Source organism: Esox lucius, chromosome 10 (assembly GCF_011004845.1).
Source record: "Esox lucius isolate fEsoLuc1 chromosome 10, fEsoLuc1.pri, whole genome shotgun sequence".
In the NCBI taxonomy this organism is placed as follows: Eukaryota; Metazoa; Chordata; class Actinopteri; order Esociformes; family Esocidae; genus Esox; species Esox lucius.
In genome coordinates, this window is record NC_047578.1 from 12,765,532 (window position 1) to 12,788,818 (window position 23,287).

The 23,287-nt window shown below is 39.9% G+C and overlaps 2 protein-coding genes across 3 annotated transcripts; both read right to left on the reverse strand.

Moving 5' to 3' along the window:
- Positions 1-190: 190 nt before the first annotated feature.
- Positions 191-11,769, reverse strand: si:ch211-13c6.2 (uncharacterized protein LOC100000125 homolog). The gene is made up of 13 exons (XM_010873556.3): positions 11,467-11,769; positions 10,258-10,326; positions 8,442-8,466; positions 6,062-6,148; positions 5,742-5,887; positions 5,477-5,596; positions 4,370-4,415; positions 2,994-4,257; positions 2,721-2,766; positions 2,550-2,627; positions 2,023-2,136; positions 1,628-1,865; positions 191-653 (listed from the first exon to the last, which is right to left on the reverse strand). Exons 1-13 carry the CDS (start codon positions 11,527-11,529, stop codon positions 403-405), a joined length of 2,547 nt encoding a protein of 848 aa, XP_010871858.2. The 5' UTR covers positions 11,530-11,769; the 3' UTR covers positions 191-402.
- A 242-nt stretch (positions 11,770-12,011) lies between these two features.
- On the reverse strand, positions 12,012-22,883 carry LOC105012597 (regulation of nuclear pre-mRNA domain-containing protein 1A). 2 transcript variants are annotated; one of them, XM_010873554.5, is made up of 7 exons: positions 22,190-22,882; positions 18,687-18,816; positions 18,500-18,606; positions 17,777-17,871; positions 17,334-17,460; positions 16,650-16,825; positions 12,012-13,808 (listed from the first exon to the last, which is right to left on the reverse strand). In XM_010873554.5, exons 1-7 carry the CDS (start codon positions 22,338-22,340, stop codon positions 13,653-13,655), a joined length of 942 nt encoding a protein of 313 aa, XP_010871856.3. In that variant the 5' UTR covers positions 22,341-22,882; the 3' UTR covers positions 12,012-13,652. The 2 variants fall into 2 exon arrangements, with proteins under 2 accessions (XP_010871856.3, XP_010871857.1); XM_010873555.4 differs by lacking the exon at positions 12,012-13,808 and adding an exon at positions 15,477-15,530 and having other exon boundaries at positions 22,190-22,883.
- Between the last annotated feature and the right edge of the window lie 404 nt (positions 22,884-23,287).

Here is a 23,287-nt window from a genome sequence, read left to right on the forward strand (position 1 = left end):
CAGCAACATATCTTTCCCCTAACTAGCCTAACTACATCATTTTGAAATGCATGTTTAAAGTTTTACCATTATGTCAAAATCAGACAAAATCACCTATATTCACTATTGAACACATTAAGACAGATGTACTTGGTGTAATAGTGTGGCTAGTGGCATAAAACATAGGAACAAAATACCCAATCTTGATTGATTCTGAATTCATGTGTTCACAGAAATATTTTTATTGTAATTGTTTATGATTTACAAATGTTGTGAAGAGAAAACAGATCTAAACATTTTTGATTAACATCAAACAGTTGCTCCAAACCCTTATTTAAACCAGTATGTCAAGGAATCAGTATTAACACTTTCAAGAATCCAAAATACAACAAATACAAATATTGCCATGTTTCTACAGTAAAATCACCTTTTCCTTGCCACAAGTTCTAGGAGGGTAGAGGTGATTTTGTCTAGGCTGGTGGAATGAGGGGCCCCCATCCTGTATCCCTGACCCCTGTGTGCTGGGGTTGAAGAACTGAAGGGATCGTAAAAATCCTTCGAAGGTGGGAAGTCACGAGGGGGCATAAGCACCTGCGACCTCTCATGGGGGTAGGCCCTTGCCTCATCTGGAGAATCATAGGATTCTGGGTAATTGTTTACCTGACCAAAAACCTCTGAAATGAAAAAGATAATGTATATTTGTAGTTGTGGAATTACACTGCTCAGAAAAATTAAGGGAACACTTAAAATCACACATGCTTCTGATGAGACGGCAGATCGTGGCCTGAGGGATCTCCCAGACCTGGATCAGGGCATCAGTATGCTCCTGGACAGTTTGTGGCGCTATTTGGCAGCGTTGGATGCACCGATACATAATGTCCTAGAGGTTCACAATTGGATTCAGGTCTGTGGAACATGAGGGCCAGTCAATGGCATCAATGCATTCATCATCCAGGAACTGCCTACACACTCTGGCCACATGAGGCCAGGCATTGTCCTCCACCAGGAGAAACCCAGGGCCCACTGCACCAGCATAAGGTCTGACGATGGGTCTGAGGGTTTCATCCCGGTTCCTAACAGCAGTCAGGGTACCGTTGGCTAGCACTTGAAGGTCTGTGCGACCCTCAAAGGATGTGCTTCCTCAGACCATCACTGATCCACCACCAAACCAGTCATGCTGGATGATGTTGCATGGCGTCTCCAGACTCTTTTACATTTGTCACATTCTGGTGTTCTCTGATGAACGCCAATCCAGCTGCATGGTGCTGGGCTGTGAGCACAGGTCCCACTAGAGAACGTCAGGCCCTCATGCCACCCTAAATGGACAGTTTGGTCATAAATGAGCACACCAGTAGCCCTCCGGAGGCAATTTTTAAAACACCACCTGCAAAACCATTCCCTTTTTCGGGTTGTCTTGCCGTTGCCTCTTCACTGCACCTGATGTCACTTCCATTTGCACCGAAACAGGTGACACTGACTCACAATCATGTATGCTTCTTAACTGGCCAGAATGATATCCCTGAAGTTTAACTGACTTGGTGTTATACTGTGATGATTATGTGTTCCCTTAATTTTCTGGAGCAGGGGAAAAAGACTTCTGCAATTATTGACCTCAAATGTAATTCTAAGCCAACATACTGTATTTTACCTTCATATTGGGCTCTCCTCTCCATTCTCTGGTCTATGTCTCTGGGTCTCCATCCATATAGATCCCGTGGGGTCTCTGGAGTGTAGCACTCCTGTGAGTGTCTCGGAGGGTGGCCTTCGTAATGTCTCTCATCTGGCACCTCTCTGTATGTTCTTTCATTATCTCTGGAACCTTCCAGTTGGTTCTTGCTAATGTGATTGTAGTCTTTGGAAATAACTGCTGGGCCTGGGCTTTTGTACTACAAGACACATTTGGAAAGGGATCCCAGTACTTACATAAATCAACTTTTCAGAGAAGATTAAATGTTTGAATTTTCACATCCACCAGCATCAATTAATAATCAACCGACATATGTAAGGCAACTGCACAAACAAGCTGTGGAACACAATACCTACCCTGGGCGCTAATGCTGTCTTCTGAGATTTTTGGGCTTGGAACTCTTTCAGAAGGTTACACAGCTTCTCCTTCAGGAAGTTGGCTTCTTCTACATTCTCAACCTTTATGTTGTCCTATGAAAAAAAAAACAATTACATCAAAGACTAAGGTCCCTTTTCAGTCAAAAACATGACTTTCCTGTGATATACAGTACCAGTCAAATGTGACTACCTCAAGAAGCTGGTTGAGAGAATGCAAAAATAGTAAAAAGCTGTCATCATTTGTATTTTGTTATGTTTAACACTTTTTTGGTCTGATGAGTCATTACATGATTCCATATGTGATATTTCATAGTTTTGATGTCTTCAGTATTATTCTACAATGTGGGAAATAGTCAAAAAAAGGAAATAACCTGGAATGAGTAGGTGTCCAAAGATTTGACTGGTACTCTACATACAATTTCTACATTCTTAGGCTATACCAGTTGTCCTTATGATAAGGGCATTACATTTGCATAGGAATTTATCCTCATTTTTTAAAAGCTTACCAGGGCATCTAGAACATTCCCAGTGTTTGGAGTGGTCTCTACCATCGGCCTGAGGCTGGCTGCACTGTGGTATCCACCCTAAACAATCATAATAAGCTACTTAATATTACAAAAACATAACAGACTATTCAAAATCATAGCAATTACCAGTTGTTTAAAGTTTGTCTGTACCTGTGGCTTGGCAATGGGTTCAGACCTTCTACAGTCATCAACTTGCCTGGAGAAAAAAATTTTTTCAAAGAATCATTATAGAATTAAAAAATCCCAAAAAATGAATACAGTTGGTTCCCATTTGATTTTGGTATTTGGCCTGTATGTCATAATCGGGATTGCTAATGGAGCACATGACATGTTCAGCCACAGTGTTAGCCAAAAAAAACCCATTACCTCAGGATTTAATTACAGAATTTCAACATGTGGTGATGTAATTTCTTTGACACTTACATTTTCTTTACAACAACATCCCACTCCTGTTCCGTGGCATCTGAGAACCTGCTCTTTCTCTTCCTTTTCATAGGGCCCTTCTCATCTATGGCTCCTTTCAGGAAGCGTCTAAAAGGTTCTGGGATCTCAGTTTTCACTCTTTCTGCTGCCCTCTGAGGAGGGCCTCTCATGCTTGGTGGTGCCATCCCTCTCTCTGCCTCTGGGTGCTTTAGACCTCTTCCCTCCTGATGAAAGGTGTTGACACAGTCAAACAAATAATCTCTATTGCGCTGACCTTCAGTCTCCATTGGTTCCTCCATTTGATCCGTGAACCTCCTGTCTTGTTCATTGGCTGGTTGCCTATCTAGCCCCTTGTGATAGCCATGGCCGTTTGGGTCCCTGTCAAGAGATCTATTAGGGTTGCCTTCCGGATATGCTGGCCTCCGCAGTTCCTCCTCAGGGTATGCCCTTCGTCGTGCTTCCTCCTCTTCGTCGTCACTTCTGCGGGTATCCTCAGGGTAAGAGCGTTCAGGGAAAGACTGTCGATGATCTGCCCTCCCATGGGCATGTTCAAAGTAAAGTGTTGTTTTGTCAGTATAGGCTTGCTTGTGAGGAAATTCCTCTGGAAAGGAAGGACCACGAGGATAGCCCCTATCATGGGGTGGCTTATCTTCCCTGAAGACCCGCTCCTTAGCAGCTTCAACACTATGAGATGTTCTACGGAGAACCTCCTCAGAATAAAACTGCGCGAGAGGATCATTATCTGGGTAGCTCCTGGTGCGGGAAGGAGCTTCAAGGTAGGTATCTTCAGGATACGACTGGCGAGTGATTTCATCTGGGTGGCTTGGCCTTGAACCGCTCTCCTCTAAGATCTCCCGTCTATGCATGTCCTCCAAATAATCCTGGCTATGCTCATTTTCTTCAAGGTAGCGGCCCCTTTGACAAAATTCATCTTCCATAAATGCTCTTCTATGATGGTCATCTTCATGAAAGCCTGCTCTATCAAGTGTGTCATCTTCAAAACCATTCCGAAGACAGTCTTCATCCCTTAGATATGCCTCTCGGTTTGTGTCGTCCAAAAAGTAGGGATTGCTTTTATGAAAAGGAGGTCTATGTAGATCGCCTTCAGGATGGTCTCCTCTGTGCTTGTACTCCACCCCAGGGAAATCCTGCCCCTCTGGAGGATGACGTGCTTCCCGTCTCTTGTACGATGAATGAGTAAGCGGTGGTCCTTGTGTAGGGCGACCCTTTGGCTGATTCTGGGACCCTTTTTGTTTAACTGGAACTGGAAAAAGGATTGTTGGTGATATTTACGATTTAAAATCAATCTTGCCACTTAACAGTTTCATGGATGGTATCAGTCATTTTCAAAAAGTATATGAAATTAGAGATGTTACCTCTTGAAATGTTTAACTTGCCCACGTTGCGATTTTTTTTCAAAGGCTAAAACAACAACAAAAATATTAGGATCAGAAGATTTCAAAGAGCACACTTAAAACAACCAAATTATGAACAATACTTTATGAATCAGAGCTGCATTACCTGGATAATACACACATGTACATAGGCCTATAATGAACTGAGTGGCCTTGTGATTTTAAGTGTATGGACTGCAATTAGATAGTTGAGGGTTTGATCACCATTACCGAAAGCATTAAAGCGGCAAGTTACCCGTAGGTGGTTTATAACATGTTATATGTTTGTGGCTTGCTTACAGATGAAAAAAACTGGTCATTGTGATTGGTTGTGGTAACGGTTTAGAAGCTACAGTGAATATTGAGATCTGTGGCCAGCAATCTTTACTGTAAAACACATACACTTTTTAGATATGGGAACTGTTGTAAAAACATCAACTTTACTACAACATTGGACATATTTGTTTTTGCCTAACCATGTTTGATAGATCTCTCGGCCTGTCAACTGAATATTGTACAGGAGCAAAAGTGTTGTTATCGGTCTTTAAACAGGATTAACAAATTTACTTTGCCTTTTCTGCATTTGCAGCATGACAACTTAATTTTAATAATCATGAATTTGCATGTTAAAAATGAAATTATAACTGAAAATTAAATTTCTACTGCAACATTTGTTAATGTTATTTGTGACAACTGTTGCGGCATATCTGCCAATGTATCCCAACCAGAACGTACAAAACGTCAGTATTTACAGTATAGCTGCCTATATGTAATCCGCTTGGGAAACATTGAAACAGTATTTGCTTGTCAAAAGAAAGTTAATGTATTTCAACTGGTAAGTGCACGTTAATGTCATTGTTTGTCGGCAAGGTATAAGCAGGATACACGCAACCGTAACATCCAGAACAATACGTTGACCCATTAAATCTGCTCAGTTCACTGACGTACATCCACGCGTTCAAAAGATATTATCCTTTGAGAAGATCATGGATTTGGAGTAAGGCCCTCATTTTCCTGTCCAGTGTTGTAGTACTGCTATCAATCAACAGCTACCGTAACAAGATGGATCCTATCATCATCTTTACTTACCTTTGGACTTCCTTGCCCATCCTGTCTTTCTAAAACCTCCGCCTTGGCCCGTATAGTCTTCCCTGACTGAAACAGGCTATTCGAAGAGACCCACGTAATCAGGTCTGGTCTGTTCGTCTCCTACAAGAAGAACATCATTCATAATTCTCAGTCCTGACCATCATTATCCTTGCTTGGCCGTAAATAGGAAATCATGCATGAGATGCCTAGTCTTGTTCTAACAAGGTTATGATGGCAAATTCTCTATAGAAGATCACTCTCTTACCAGGTATTTCTGGCGATGTTTGCGACCAATTATATGGTTGACCATGTTGGGCAAGCTTGCCTGGAGATCACACATCCTGCAGATGTATCTGGGGCCAGGCTGATTATCATGGGCAACAGGCTCCACTTCATCCAGAGCACTCAAACCTGAAAAGAAAAACATGTTGTTATGTCTGGGTCAGAAAGAGACACTTTAAAAACAGAGAAATCTATCACTGTAACTGTTTGACCATATTTCTGTTCTACATGTGTGTTGTGTTTGGACGCCAACTTTAAGTAATCATTTTTGTGTTGAATTACACATGGTTTTAAAATATGTACCAATGATGGGCTCATCAAGATCCAGGTATTGCAGGTATTGTTTGAGATCCGTGAAATGTGGTACCTCATGATCTCTGGTGGCTCGTCCTGTGTGACCACAACATCACAAGTTAGACATCAATGTCACTGATTTTGCATAGACATTACAAGTAGTTCTTGAACAAAATAGCTGACTAGATTGCTGTAAAAACAAACACTGAAAAAGCAAAATGTACATAATCATCAGATTTCAATTATGAATAAACCAGTTTTTCCCCATAGCTTATTTTGTATTTTGTGTCTGAATCCGTCAAGCTTGCATGGATTCAATGTTCTTCTTTGCTGCCCAGGAACAAAGTTTCAATAGTGTCTGTGCATTCTTGAGAAAGCTGTATTGTGAATAAATACTGGCTATTATTCAAAACCTGTCAAATGTAGCGCCACACTTCACAAGACATGTGGCATCAGTGTTCCTAAGCAGTCTTTAGGCAAGTATGACACTGACACAATCATTGAGAGATTATGCCAAAACTACAGCCAGGGCAAGCACCGCACAAAGTGAACTTGCACTGCTAAAGCCGGAACAGACACCAGTCTGTTTTAAGGACTTCTACATGTCTTTGAATTGTTCTCTGATAAAGCAGCTTCTGCTTTTGACTTGTTCAATTGTAGAACGCTAACAACAACAAACTGAAGGAAACAAACCTTCAATTTCATTTCAGTTAGTATTCCCTTTATGTAGGGGTTCAAGAGAAGTTATACAGTATTCTGATTTCTATATTAGGCTAGAAAAAGAGTCATGGAAGTTTGATTTCTCCAGGGTATTAGCCATAGTCAAAACTAATAGCTGATTGACCTACGGGGGGGGGGTGGGGGGGGGGGGGTTCTGCTCTTCTGAGCAAAGGGGTTCTGAGTTCTTCAGACATCCCTTTTAAACCATCTGCCACTACAAAGTGACTATTGTACTTCAGCTATCTGAGTTAAGGTGTTCCTTGTGGCGTTCCTACTCCCAAAATCGGACACATAAATTGCAGTGACCTCTCAAAATCTCCCTTCTGACTGCAGCCGTCCTGGAGCGGTCTTTCGGATGTTATGACCCTTTGTTTCCAGGGTGACTGAACGGACAACAATCCCAACTGAATGGAGTATCTTGAAAGAGATTGATGCATGCTTACCAGAGACAGGAACATGTATGAAATATACATGTACCTGTATAATACCATGGGTCTCAGCCTCCATTGTTGCCCACTTACGAGTGAGAACAGCAAACATCAAATGCATAGGACTCAAAGCCTGAGCCATTTACACAAAGTCACTAGCACAAAGCGAATATACTTTGCTTAACATTTTCGGTTGAAGAAGGAATATGCGATTGACGGCGTGAGAAAAATCTTTCACTGAATTTTCACTAAAGTTAATCTATAGCCAGGTCTCTAAAGAAAGACATAGAGACGTTCCAATTCCATCACCAGGTCGTCCCTTTAGATGTACAGAAAACACTTGTGACAATGTCCTTTGAATTTTTTTCTTTTCATCTGAAGCTAACTTCTTAAAGTACATCCAAAAACGGAATATCACATACTTACATAGACTTGAGTCACTGTTTTTGATCCAGTTAATTCTGAGAGGTTAATCCAGACATTTCTTTAACAATCTTTCTTATTTCAGGTGGTGGACTACAGACATGATACTATGGGTTCATACTCAGTTGAAATCCACTGATGAGCGTTGACTGAATCCATTCTTATTTCAGCAAGTGCCAGCTAGATGATTGGTTTGGCTTTTTTCTTTTGCAATAACCCACCATCAAGTTCCGTTCCACTCGTATCAACATGTGGACACCAGAAAACTGGAAAGAGCGCTTTGTGTAAATATTTAGTTATAGGTATGTGAAGAAAACTTATACCGTGTGAGGCTATTGTACTGATTCCTTTCTGTGTCTCTCACTTTCTCTCACGATCCATGCAGAAATTGTTTTGTGTGAAGTAAACAATATTTTGTGAATTTACACAACTAAGGGCTTTGAAGCATGAAGCATGTACAGCTGTTTGGGTCCAGCAACAATCACATTTTAGCTATTCGATCCCAACCAGTGCAGACGGTGCACTGAATACTCAGAGTGCGTCATTTTGCATCATCCTCATCTGCGGTGCTGCTTTTGGCAGCGTCATAGCGCCAAATATGAGTTTTGGCTTCATATATTTTGGTTTAACCAAATATAAAAAACAAATCTTCAGAAGTAACAACTGTGCCCTACAATCATATTGGCACAGACGGCAGTGTATCAGCCTTCTGGGTCTTGTCCATTATCCATTAGGAACGGGACGCAACAAGACACAGAGGTCAGGGATGGACAAGCTCATTGACAATCAGTGAGTAAAGGGAAGATTAAATTACTTACCAAGAGAAACCAGGGAGTCCTCTTTCTGTTGGGGATGAAGGTAGACGCAACCGAGAAAAACAGGTTCAGTTATGTCAATCAACAACTGTTCAGTTTGCTACTGGTTGGTTTGAAAAGCAGCCTTGCTACATTAGCACTACAGATAGATGGGTTTTTAGACCTGAGACAGAAACACATACATACCTAAACATACACACAATGGGAAGCCACATCTACAGCTCTTTTGAGGTGCACTGATGGGCAATTTAAGAAGGATTCTACATCATTCCAAGCGTGACCCATTCTGTATGGTTTTTTACCTATAATGCCCTCAATTGATTTAAAAAAAAAAGTGTTCAGGAATTGTTGTGTGCGCTTTGGTTGTTTGCTGTATTTGTTCATTGTCTTATGAACAAAACCAAAAAAACAGTTAATGTTATCACTTCAACGCAAGACTGTGTTGTTAAAATACAGCATCCAGCAATTGAGTATATGACAGACGTTGAACTGGGCAAGGGAAAAGTAGTTGTTTTAAAGAATAATGACAAGTCCAGATACAGATTTAGACTGGAATTTTGCACTAAACTGAACAGTGTGCAGATATCCAGTGTACAAAATGTTTTTCATAGATATAGACTGAATCCCTGAGCCGGCAAGGTGAAAAATGTGTTGGTCTTACCTTGAGTAAGATAGCTAAATTGGATGAGAGCGTCTGATAGATGACGTAAAATTTCATTGTGAATCTTTACAAAGCACAGAAAGACATCACTGTCCCTTTGGAAATGAACTGCAATGTGTCCAAAAAGATCAATCTTTGGAGCAGCAGTGATGTATGGAAGTAAAGAATGAAAGTAAAGTTATTCCCATCATAACAGGACATTTAAAGACAAAGACTCATTAAACAAAATCGAGTCTGATTGGGAAATGGTCCCCATTCGTATACGAAAAGTGTTTACAATGAAGTGTTTAGAATGACCTCATAACAATACATCAGTGTATTAAGTTACCCTTCTTATTTAATTTGTCTTTATAATGCAGTCCATGATTCTAACGAGATGTCATAATGGTTTATACACAGGGACATCGATCAGTATATTGCAGCACCTAAGGTATTGGACATATCCAAGCTTCATGAAAAATTCAGGAATTGCCGAGTTACAAGGTCAACATCTTTCCATGAATGTGACCACCATTCTTGCCTCACAAATATGTTCAACCATGAAATGACAAAATGTTATATTGTTTGCAAACTCCCATTCGATTGTTGTTAACAGGAGCAAGATTGAGAGAAATACAATTATAAAGCAGTTCCACTGTAGATGGATGCGTTACACATTGAGGTGTCTGGGCTCTTTGTCATGATTTATTCCTGTTGCCGTGTTCATCAAGTATTCAAGACTCAATCAAGAGTTTTATTGAAATAATTTATCAACAAGGAACACCAGAATAAGTTGGTGGTGTTGAAACCAAGGGCAAAAGCAAAGTTGAATGTGAAGTTTATCTACGTTTTGTACAAGAAGTTAGAAGCTACCTAGAATGAGCAAAAACACCAAATGCAAAATAGTGGCTTTCTGGGTGATCTTGAAGACTAAAAACCTGTCAGGACCTTGGTTCTGGAAAGAAGAGGGTAACAGAGTATTTATAACTCAGCACATCCTTGTTATTGCAGCTGATACAAAATGTCAAGCTCGTCATAGTGATTTATTTGGAGCACCGGCATTTTACTCCTGATTTTGTATTGACCTTCCTACTTCACTCCAGTGACTAGAAGAGCGTAACATATCATTATTTTATGGCTGGTGTATAGTTTTGTGGATGCGTTAAATTTGTTTCTTACCATGATGTGCTGTATTGTAGTCAGGTGAATTTTATACAGCGTTTCACCCCTTATGGATTTAGAGCAGACCTGAAAGTGTGACAGAATAAATAACATTGAAAATGGCAATGTGATACAATGGAAGCGCCTGAACAATGACAGCGTCTATGAACATATGACAGACACAGTATGGCTTCTATTTATCCTCTGGTCGGCTCCCTGTTAGGATAGTAGTCAGTTGGAATGGCTATGTTAAAACAAGGCATCAATAAAAATGCTGCCGTACCCACTTTTGCTGGTGTCCCCATAGTACCAGCCTAACCATTGATCTCAATCAGTTTCATGGTGGTATGCTTGTAGATCTTCCGGAGTTACAGAGTTCTGCTGACCACTGTGCAGCACAGCACCTTGGCATGGCACGCAGTGTCCACAGAAATACATGCAAGCATACGTGTTAATGGATTTATACGTCTCTGCTTGTGTCAATCAACGAGATTTGCAAAATGATTTGTTGGAAGTCAACTAAAGTGTTGTTTTGAATGGGGAGGCACATTTTTATAAAAAGACTTGACCTGGCCGCAAAATCACAACCTTTTGTTCCAGAGACCGTTGCTCTGATCACTGAGCTACGCAACAGCTTGGCGTGGCCGGTGAATTTGTGTGTATACAACTGTGCAAGTACACGCGTAAATCCAACAAGTCTACCGGTCGATAACACATTACGGTACACGCGTTACCAGAACGTGTCACTTGTGCTCTTATGAGGCATTTTCAGACATAGTCTGAATATATTCAACTGTTTGTGACACATCAATCAATCGATCGAATGTGTTTAGTTGTGCTGTAAGGGACTGATGACTGTCATACACTGAGTTATCAGTCAGAGTGGGGTGGGTCAATTGTCTTGTTTACATTCATTTTCAATTGAGGAAAAATAAGACCTACATTGGTCAGATACTCCTTTTGTTGTTTTGTCTTAGGCACTTGCAACATAAGTGAATGAGCCTTTTATTTTAATTAGGAATTTAACTGTACTTTTAACGGTTCAAATGAATTGCTGGACTGCTAGTCTAGCTTTGATAAAACAACTTTGAAACAGCTTATGGTCTTCCAGATGTTTTATATATAATTCATAATTAGCCTAGCTTGTAGGCGCGCTGTAGTTAGCGATTAATGTAACGGAGGGATTTAATGTCTCAGACTAGAACACAGACTAACGTCTTTACTTACAGCACAGTCAATGAAGTCCGGGACTGCGTTAGAATCCTCGTATGCTGTTTCGAGAACATCCATTGTTGCTCGCAAATATTGAAATGCTAAATTAGCTACTGTACTGTAGCAAAAACCAACTCAAAACACTGCTTTAGCTATTTCACAGACAATGCAGTATGGGTTATTTTTTTCATTGAACTATATGATCCACTGTCTTAAATATACATGGAGGTTTCTGCAAACTACGAAAACTAAACGGTTTAGCTATACTGTATAGTTTAGCGTTCAGATAAATCCGCTGCTGACTTGGATAAATCCACTTCCTGTTTAATGGTTACTGTAAAATGTCTAGTTGCTTTTCTAAATCCTATATCGCCACCTGCTGGTTTGGTGGTCATATAATTTCAATACGCGAAAATGAACATAAACATACTGTATTCATTGAGGGCATGGCTAATCAACATACTCAAGTACACATAGAAATACACATTTTCAAACGAAACTAATACTCACCCAAAAGCAAATATTGCTAGATTGATGCAGACAAACAGTTTTACAATAAGTCTTGATTAATTCTCCTGTTTTGCTGTTTATTTGGTTCTGAGAACTGAACGCATTACAACAATGTGTTTCAACGAACACCTCTAAATCAGTGAAATAAGTTAGGTTTTGCAAACAGTGGAACCCTTCAACATCTTTGAAGAGCATAGTTGTCATAGGTGACTGCACATCATTCAGTAGAGGTTAAAACCAGGGAGCAGTAAGTAATACAGTAAACAAGCACACAACACTTATGTCTCCAATCACTTGTTTCAATATGGGAAAGGCTTCAACTATTATGGAGACATTACACTTCTATTAAGCTGCATCTGCAATGAGACCCATGGATTTCTTGGAATGACTACCTTGACTTGTCAAGCCCAGGTTGACAGTAAAAGACTGCAAGAGGACCCCATCAAACAATGTGGTTTTCACTAAGAATGTTTATATTCAACAATTCAGGTTTCTGTTTTCTTGTTTTTTTAAAACAAAGTAAAACAAATTGAAAATATGTGTCTTTCTGCATTAGTTCACTTACCAACTAGTCCATTTAATTTCAACATGATTTCACAATCAAATCTGGACAAGAGAACTTCTCTGAACAGGCTTAATTATTTTAAGGCCATTAAAATAGAACACCATCCCTGTTATTGGTGAAGTACCCGAGAGCCAGAACTAAAACCCTAGCGAGCTGTGTAAGCACAATGAGAATACAACTTATAGCAGTTATAAAAGAACACAAAGATAATCATTCATAATAAAAAATACTGCAACTGATTATAATGATACCACATTGAGGGGATATATTCATTGGGACCACTGCATTATACAATTTCTGGTGCTATCTAAATTCACTATAAATACAAAAATATCACAACACCTTCATGACCATTTTCAGAGGTTGAGGTTAGGTAGGGAGAGGAAACAGAAGAGGTGCCGCAGAGCATCAGTGTAAGCTAAGGGCATTCAGAATACACAGTACAAGCCAAAAGCCTGGACTTGAACTTGAATGGGTATCAAAATATTTGACTGGTACTGTATGTACTCAGAGGAAGGACAAAAGAGGGAAAGAAAAGGAGTGCATTATGCATGGAAACTTGGGTCATGCCTTTCATTAAATAGCAATAGACAGTGCTTGACTTGGACTGAAATCTATGCCAACTTTCATTCTGGCTGGTTCTACTGTTTATCTTTGGGTTCAGAAGCTCCACCATACTTTTAAGCTAATATTCTGTAGAAGGAACAGGAGCATTTCAGGAGCCCCTACTCTACTCCAGTCTGCTACATAAGTCAAGCACTTGCACTAGATGTCGAAACATACAATATACGTATATCAATCAAGTGACTTATTGTAAAGAGAATAACAGGGACGCAGTATACTGTGGCGAATGGAGGATTATATAATGGTGGGTAAAAGAGGTATAAACAGTATCAGTAGAGGAGCAATGATGAACTTGACTACTCAGAGAAAGATCGGATAAAACCTATGTCAAACACGAGTATGATGCAATATGCACGCATGATCAAGAGCAATTAGGGAAATTGAAACATAAAAGAGATGAAGTGATGACCACATGATAGAGAGATGTGTGAATCCGAGGTGGCCACAGGGTGGATGGGCAAGGGCAGTTGGTCAGTCAGGGATGAGAAACACAGGTGATCTGTCAGGCTGTGGGGTCATAGAGCTCGACGGCAGACGAGGGCAGGTGCAAATGTCCGCCAGTTACACTGGGAAGCAGAGAGAGTTCTGGGAGGTTGCTGAGACGAGAACGCAGCTCCTTCCGTACCTGGGTCACCTGTGCCAGCTTACGCTTGTATTCCTGAAAGAACAAGAGTAGGGTTTGATTAATGAGACATTTTTTGTATAACATTTTTAGTTGGAGACGTTTTTTATGGTCTTGGAGTTCACTGTAAACCACATAGCACAAAGGCTAAGGAAATGTCAAATGTTTAAAAAGGAACTTGGACTCTACGATCCGTGTCATTGTGAAGTCCTACTCTTATAAACCAACTTTTTTTTTTATTCAATAGAAATGTACAAATCCGTCTTGGGTTTTGCTCGTGTTCATGTTCTTAGTATTTCATGACATTTCACAGAAAAGAAAAATCACCCTGCATCTAACTTTCACATCATGATTACAGAATGATAGCAATGGAAATATTTTGGATTTACCTTAAGTTAAATATTTAGATCATTAATGTAAGCTACATCATTCTTTCATTACATTTCAACTAACAGAATTTGTTGAGTTTGATCAATTCATTTATTTGCTAAAGACCAAACAGCCGTTTTCTTATCTCACATATTGAGCAGTTAAATAAGTCAAAATGATAGTACATTAGAGCAGAAAGTGCAATGCAGATCAAGTGCATGCCTTGGCATGTAACCAAAGCCCAGTTTGTCAAACTAGCCCTTCACAACTGATGTCCCTAACTCTCCTATTCTACCCAGTTGCTAAGACAACCCCTATATTGAGAAAACGACCCTGCAGCAGCCATTACACTGGCAGCACAACTATGATCTTCTGACCAATCACCTAAGATAGTAAAGCCAGAAAAGTAGCCACTAGATTAATTGGTTTAGCAAGGCCAGCGGGAAGTTGACTTCAGGATCAGTATATCAGTCTAAAACTGGCAAACTCCCACTCACCCAAGATACCAGGCAATGCAAAACTAACTTGCCCATTGAGTGTTCCCGACACTCAAAAACATGTTTTTAACCCCTCTCGACCTGGAAAGTTTTAGTTTTTATTTCAGCTTAGCATAAACATACCCAATTAAACTACTTGTGGTTTAAGTTAATGGAAATGACAACTACCGTTATTATTAGGGCATGTAAGCGCTGGGATGGAACAAAAGCCTGCAAATAACAGCCCCCTAAGAGGTGACTCGCCTATACCTGGTTCAGGAGCTTTACAATTACATTTGAGATTACATCTGTTATATTTGCAGACCAGAATACTCAAATACCTTAAAAACAATCTTAACCAGTATGAGTACTGGTAAGTATAGACGAGTATAGAATACGGAGTGTTTAAGTTTATAACACTATGCCACAGCTTAGTCTGAATTTCATTTTAAATGTGTCAGGTAATAAATCATAATTCTGTGCTCTGTGTTTCTAAATAATACATAATACTGGCAAACTAAAAGCTTTACTCATTTCATTAGAATTGACAAAAAGTTTTGTTCTAGTTTGTATTATTTGATTAACCTATAGCCCCACCATTTGCAATGTAAAGTATGTATATGGACTATTTAAAACATATTTAGTTATTTAAGTATGTCACATGTATGTGATAACATATGAATATAAGTGGTTTCATGCTTAATATGAGTGTTGAAATAATTAAATATTAGTACGACACTAAAAGTAAAATCAAATAGTATCACATGTAGCATCAAATAACAGCACTCTCACAGATTCAGTTAGATTTTTTATTTTCTCATTTTTTTTGTCTTTATTACAAGAGATGAACGGGGTCGAACTGCAGATACACAGATCAGAGGATGTTTTCCTGCTCAGTTCCTGTGGGTAAAGGCTGGACAGTTAAGCATTCAGCAAAACAAACAAAACATTACATTTTCTCCACAAAGTGTAATAGTAGAAAATGTGTAGTGGTTTTGCCCGCCATTGGGTGAAATGACATCTTAGCTAAAGCATTCAGGGCCGGTTATTCACCATGGGGGAAAAGACGCCACTGATAAGTGGAGACAAAGGCATAGTGACATGAATCCTAAGTTGAGGTACACATAACTCAAACCATGCTGCAAATCTCTCTGTGACAAAGCATGAATTACACCACAGTTGAGTTACAGTCAAGAATGCATCTCAAGTTTACACATGTCCAAATGAGTTTAATCAGAACCACTATTTCGCCCCATGGGCTTTCTTAGTAGGGAACAGAATATTGTTAAGCTTTAGCAGAGTCACTATTTGCCAACCACTGTTAATGGTTATTTGTTCAATTAAATTGGTGAGATGTACAGTGCCTTCAGAAAGTATTCAGATACCTCCACTTTCTCCATACTTTGCGGTGTTATTGTCCTAATTTACAATTCATAATTTCTTGTCATCACTCCACAGACAATTACAATTTTAGAAATGTGTCCCAATTTCCTGAAAGCACTACGTCTGGCAAAAACAAGGCACCTCTATAATGAAACATGGTCATAAGAGCATCATGCTATAGGGATGCCTAATTGATGTAGGGACCTATTGTGGTCAGAATTGACAGAAGGATGGGAGAAACCACCCAAATCCAGGTGTGTAAAATTGGTTCTAAAGGCGCTTCTACAAGGTACTCAATACTTACATTTAAAAAAAATGTCAACATTTGAAAAAACTTGTTTTAGCTTTGTCACGGGGTATTGTGTGTAGTTTGATGGCAAAACAAATAATCCATTAAAAATGAAGACTATCAGAATGTGGAGAAAGTAAAGGGGTCTAATAGTTTCAAAAGCCATTGTAAATCATTAACATACCACTTAAAATTAAATTATACAGAACAGGAGAAAATTGCAAGCTATGAAGACAGTGAGTGAAACAGGCATAAGCAGGCAGATCCAGTCGCACGCGCATGCGCGCACGCACACAGACAGACGAGAACATGAGAAAGGGGTGAGTACTGATAGTGGAAAAAAAGGTGATATTTACGCACTTCTAGTTTCTGCTCGTTCTGGGCCAGGCCGTCCCTCTGGCTGTGCAGAAACTGGGTAAGCGTACGTGTGAGCTGCCGCCGGTCGTCGATCTCCGCGGCCAAACGGCCACTGTAGTCTGCCAGCAACATGCAGGCCTCCTCCACTAGCCTGGACAGCCGCTCGCCCTGCTCCTTATCTGACACATACAACAGAGGGGGAGAAAGACTCCAGTGAGAGTCCAGTCATTGCGTACCTAAATACGTCGGGACGTGATTAAAAGAGCTGTTAAACAAAATGGCGAATTACATTTACTTTTATCAGTTGCAAACAAGGTCCAACAGAGACTTGACTTATAAACAATCCTTCAGAACTGGAGAGGTACAGCGGGGAACCAGAGGAGAAAATTAGGGTTAATGGTCAATTCCAAGGCTAAAACAATGTAGATTTTATCCAATATTTTTACAATGTTAAAACGACAGGAACAATCATTCATGTGAAGCACAGAGTCTTTATTGCCGTTTCTCAGAGGAAGGCTTTAAGCATGGCCCAGTGGACTAGGTAAAAGACGCCCGGTGCACTCCCGGGGTCAGCACTGCACAAGTCCAACGGTCAAGCCTCTGAACCACAAACAAGCACTGTGCGCGGCTGACCGTTTGGCCAGTGTGTCTGTGGCGTGGAGGTGTATGCCAGGAACCAGAGCCTACCTGTGATCCTGTGGAGGAGTGACGTGTCCTGCACCTCGGCGGGCAGGGATGAGATGCGCTGGCGTAGCGCTGAGTCCCCAGAGGCCGCGTTCTCCAGCTCCTGGAGTGCTCGGATCAACTCTGCCGTCTGAGTGGATGAGATGGGGAGGTTGGAGGACAAACAGGAAGAGAAGGGAAGTGAGACGAAAGAGGACAAACGGAATGAATTAGACAGGACAGAGAAGTGTGAACAGGCCACATCCAGGAATTCCAGGTATCTGATATTTCAACCCACATACACAGGTGCTTGGAACTCCGATACCAGTCTGATGCCTAGACACGCGCCCAGTCAATTATCCAGCGTATCTTGAAGATTGTTAGTTTTCTGCGTTGACAATCTGACATGATGATGTGGTAGTGAAACAGAAGAGGCTCCCTCCCCACCCCGTTGGGTTACCCAATACCTGTGGGGGCCCTGCTGGGGAGCTCTGGGAGGCAAAGTCCTGGTCGTCCAATTTAATCTCTTCATATGGCCTCTTCTTAGCCTTTTTCTCTCCCACTACAGAATGTCAACAGGTGAGTGACCACGGAAACAGCAAGGTGGAAAAATAACATTCAGATATGATACGAACACTTCAGGTAATGCCTTTATACAGTGACGTCCAAAATAATTGTTGCTCTTGATAATGAGTAAAGAAAATACTCTATGAAGTAAATAGCAATAGTGGGCTATGCAATGTTCAAGAAAATGTAATTGTTTACTGAAAGACTTAACAAGTACCATTTTTTCTCAAACGATAGGGACCAAAATGACTGGGGGCAGTTTAAGCTCCCATGAAGCCAACAATCTAACATATTTTACAGTAGTATGTATAGGACAACTTATTGCATATACATGACAGGTTTGCGTAACCAAAGAGCTCCATTTTCAAGGCATCTGATCAAAACACCAGTTCCAACACTACCGTCTAAGCAGATCAGCAAACTCAAGGCATTCACATTTGATGGACAACATTAACTATTTAGCCACACGCAGGAATGGTTGGACTGGTGTGAAACAACATGACCAGTGAATGCAAAAAAATAAAAATAAAAACACTCCCTTAAAACAAAAGCTGAGTGAAGAGGGGAAACACCTGTTGGCAAACAAAGAAGCTCAGGTGTGTGTTGGCAAGAGGGGTACTTACACAGCACGTCTGACAGTTGATCCAGCAGGTTGTTCTCATATACAGCCCTCTCCTGCCAGATGGACAGAACACGCCCCAGCTGTTTCTTACAGCCATCCTCCCCTTCCCTAAACACACATGCACGTCAAAACACCGTCAACAAGCATGCGCTCCAATAACTACGGTATGGATAAAGAGAGACCATCACCTGGACACGTGTTTGAAGGCATCAACGATAACAGGAGCAAAGTCCTGGGTGAACTCGGGTCCTTTTTTCTTACTGTTTTGGATTACGTCATTGGCAAGGTAGAGGAAAGTGAGCTTCCGGGACACCTTGGCTGCAGGCACACACACAAATGACAGTAATCTACAGAGTGCAGGGTGAATAAACAAAACCTAGCAACAGAGCCAGGCGGCAACAGCTGGAGACATTGCTTGATACTTGGGCAGACTACACATGACGACCTTGCCAAAGACATAACACTACAGCCCCGTATAGCCTAATCCACACAACCCACTTGCCACAGTGCCACTGACGAACACGGGTGGGTTTAAAGCAGTTTTGTATGACATTGATCTGTATTGAGGCAGAAAGGGCATGGTTTCTGCCACAATGCTAAATAAACACACAAAACATAAACATCTCCCTGGACAGTGAACTGATGGAGCAATCAGCCCCAAGTGAAATGAGAACCTCCCCAAACCGTTGTGTACACAGACACCCGCCACTCCCCATGGTGCCCAGAGCGCATTTCCCAGTAAAACCATATCTCCATTAATGTTTAAGTCTACAAAGTCTATAAAAGAGGTCATAACTTATAATCTTGGCTTACAGCTCTCCTCAATCAACTCTTAACTGTGAACTGGTAGCATTAGCGGTATAGATCCTGACCGCATAAAAGCAGACCTATTAGCATTGATAAAAAATATTTTTTTACAAAAATATAATAATAATAAATACAACCTTTTAGTGACATGTGGTTTCTTAATGTGATAAACACCAAACAATTGAAAAGAAACAGGAAAAGAATAAAAGCTAATAATTGAGGACAAAACAATACCCACAAGTAGACTATAGACAACCCACACAGGGCTAAGCTAAAAAAGACACCTGGTGCTATTCACAGTCCACAGAAAACAGTCAGCAGCCCTGAAAATGCAGAGGGAAACCATTAGGCTGTTTAGTCTAAAGGAATAAAAATGAAAAACACCATCAAACTAGCTACCTAAAGACACAAGCTCAGACTTGAAATCTGTAATGACATTCCAGGTATGTTAAACTTTATTAGACAAGAAAGTGAAGATAATGGAGAACCTTTGCCTAAAAAGCAGTAGTAGGGATGCACCTATATAAATCGGCCAGCAATCAGTATCAACAGATTACAGGCAAAATATTTACAAAATCAAAACAGCCGATTGCTTTACAATGGCTCATTATTTTAGACTGGATAATTATGCAGCAGAAATCTCAATCAATCTGCTACAGTCATGTTTACTATGATTAATTTATTCAGCTAAAATCATGTAATATTTCACTCCTATTATTTATTCTTTGTGTATACTGTTATATTGTTCCTATTAAAGTCAAATAGCTTATTTACTACATTCACATTTAGGTGTTGTATAATGTACAATTACAGAAGAATGATACATTTCATTATCATATCATTTATACATTCATTCATTGTGCTTATTTTGTCTTTAGTTATTAGAGAAAGAACTTTTGTATGATGTAATTAGCTATTGTTCAAATTAGAAGCGTCATCAGAAGCAAAATAAATATTTATTTTATGCATAGGTACAAAGCAAAATAAATAAGAAAACACTGGAATCAGACGATTGGGTTATCAGAAAAACAAATGGGCTAACCTAGGCATGGACATCTTTAAAGCTGAAATTTGCCATCTTAACAACAGGTGTACAGGTATACAGAAAGTACTCTATTACAGCAGTTTGGTGTGGAAAAGGTCCCGTAACCATTCTTCAGCAAAGCAGGAAAAGTAGTCCAAGAGGAGTACATTAGTTAGGCTACTGAATGTGAAGACAAGTTTCAGTCTCACCTTATTTCACAGACATAGCCCGGTGCAGTGATGCAGAAAGAATTTCATGGGATTCTTTTTGCATAATTATGAGCTGAGGTCAAGCAACAAGCTGTAATGTTGACCCTTCATCCTTGGACATGGGTTAACTTACCATACCCTAATTGAAGATGAACATACTACAAAATATCTGACTACTACTTCGTGGTTTCAGAATTACACTGACTGGCACATTGCAAATTACCTTTAAAGCAATATGTCCTGCTGTATATTGTGTCAGTTAATATTAATGTTTATTGCCATTGAATAAATGTTTATTTAAGTAAAAAGTTCATTATGGCCAATGGAAAATGCTTAAGAACCATTTGTAGGCACAATGCATCATGGAGTGTTTAGTTACAGCACTTAGCTATTGGTAATATACCAGAAACCCCCAGGATGCCTTCCGGTTATTATTAACCAGTAACCCAAGCAATTGGAACTGTAAAAACTGATGTCATCCCCATGGTATACATTCTCAAATACAGAAAATTTAAATTTGTTAAACAGAAGTAAAATACATAACATTATCTACCTGTCAAATTTAAAGATGCCTTTGGCCCTTTTTGGCCACAGCTATATAAATTGTGCTGTTCAGCAAATACAAATCTGAAAATGATTTACTTGGTCATATAAGTAACGATATAAGCCGCATGTCAACAATTATACAGTTAGACCCATATAGACTTCCCAAAATGAGAAGTTAAAATAGTTTGTTATTAGTAAAAGTTCCACTATGCATCCTTAAATCGGCATCAATAGGTTGCAAAGTTGGGCTACAGTAGCTTTTACAGATTATAAACTAAACATGCTGGAAGTAGCCTGGTTTTAGTACAATGACTAGCAAGTAGCTACTGCATTCACTATTTAATACAGTGACACGGACTTTCGGAAATAGATCAGGCAATCCAACTACATTTATAGCATACACGAGCATGAAGGATTTGTGGAGTCGCAACTAGACAAACATCATGGATTAAGTTAATTGCGAAGATGAGTTCAATTGTCTACTGTCTGGGGCCTCGTGTCAAGCCTAGCAACTGACTGTCCCCAGAAGTAGGAACTTTTCAGGGTAATTGTAAACCCTGAAGTTCGTTTCAAATGTTGTCATTGTATGACGAATTATGATGAGTTAAATAGTTTTCAGACTAGCCTAGTACTCCCACCCAGGCAGAAGAGAACGGAAAACTGTTTGCTTGATATCTAGCTAGCTAGCAAACTAAAGTTCTGCTAGTTAGTAACTAAGCATACATTTTTCAACCAATTAATTACAAGGTTAAACATGTTGCTCGAAATGTAGCGTATGTAGGTGGAATATTTCGCGACAAACGGTCGTTAGAAAGATTGCAATCAGTTAATCACATGGCTACTAACTAGTAAGGTTTTCTGTGATATGTGGTCAGCTGACGGCTAGCTAATGTAGCTAACAAGCTAAGTTGCTAACGCTGCTAGCTAGTCAACTAATTTAGCTAGCTAACTAGCTACAAACTAGCTAGCCTACTAGCTATAAATGATAGTTAGCATGCTAACGTTTATCTAGCTACTTTTAAAAAGGGGTTCATATACATAGTTTAATAACCAAGAATATTTAAGATACATGTGAAGTATTATTCATGAATGGCCTATATTTTACCTTTTTTCAGTTCGTTGAACCAAACGTTAACGATGGTCTTCGAGTGTTTTCTATGATGTATAAGCCACAGTGACAGTGTCTGGACACTTTGTTGAGAGTTGCTAAGCTCCGATAGTTTCTTCTCCAAAGCCACCTCTGAAAAAGCCGACATGTCGACGACTTTTCGGGGCAAATAATGATTTTTAAAAAAAATTTACCAGATGTTTTATGCTAGGTCATACAGCTAGCTATGTTAGCACTCTACCCCGGCTAACACGCTAGCTATGTGCTCTGCAAAAGCTGCAGCCTTGCAAGTGTTTATAGCCGGGGGACGAGGGGGGGTCACTTTGCCGTGTTTATTTACGTGCAATCTATTTCTGGATTTTAATTGGCTCGTTTTGGAATGAAGGCGGGATTTAGCTAAAAAAAATGTAATTACATTTTATTTACATTCTTATGAACTCTTTAATCAACGTTAAATTGAAGTGCGATTATTTACTACTGTAATAATCTGTCACAGTTGAAGTGGATTGACACTGATAACATGACTTGATACAGATTTGGGTGTAGAAGATCAACTCAGTTATTCCCATGCAGTTAACAATCATACAATATTTAAAGAAAATAATGTTGAACTCGGGTTGTTTATGGAAATGTAATAGGGTAAACGGAATGTCAGAGACACAGACAAAGTGATAGATCACAGATCACAAAATAAATTCCTTATTCTCAGACAGGTGGATTGCTGAAATCGTTTACATCAAAATGGTTGTTTTTTGGCCAGTGTACGACAAGGTGGTGTTTAGAAGTGTCCTGGTAGTCAAAGTAGTTGAGGTTAAGCTCTGTCGCTATCCTCCTGCCCTGGCACTCCATCAGCTGTAAAATAAAAACCATTGATGGTAATACAAGTGGATAATTAACCTATACAATGATGGTCAAATACTTGGATTTTTGCAAACTTAATGTCTGCTTGAGAATAATGAAGTGCCAGTAGTCATACTCAGCAATGATACCATACTTGATATTTCTCTGATAAGCCACTGAGCTCTCGCACTTCAATATTATGTCCATTTAGAATTAACTTGTACATCAGCAGTCCCTGTCCTGAAATGAGGTCAT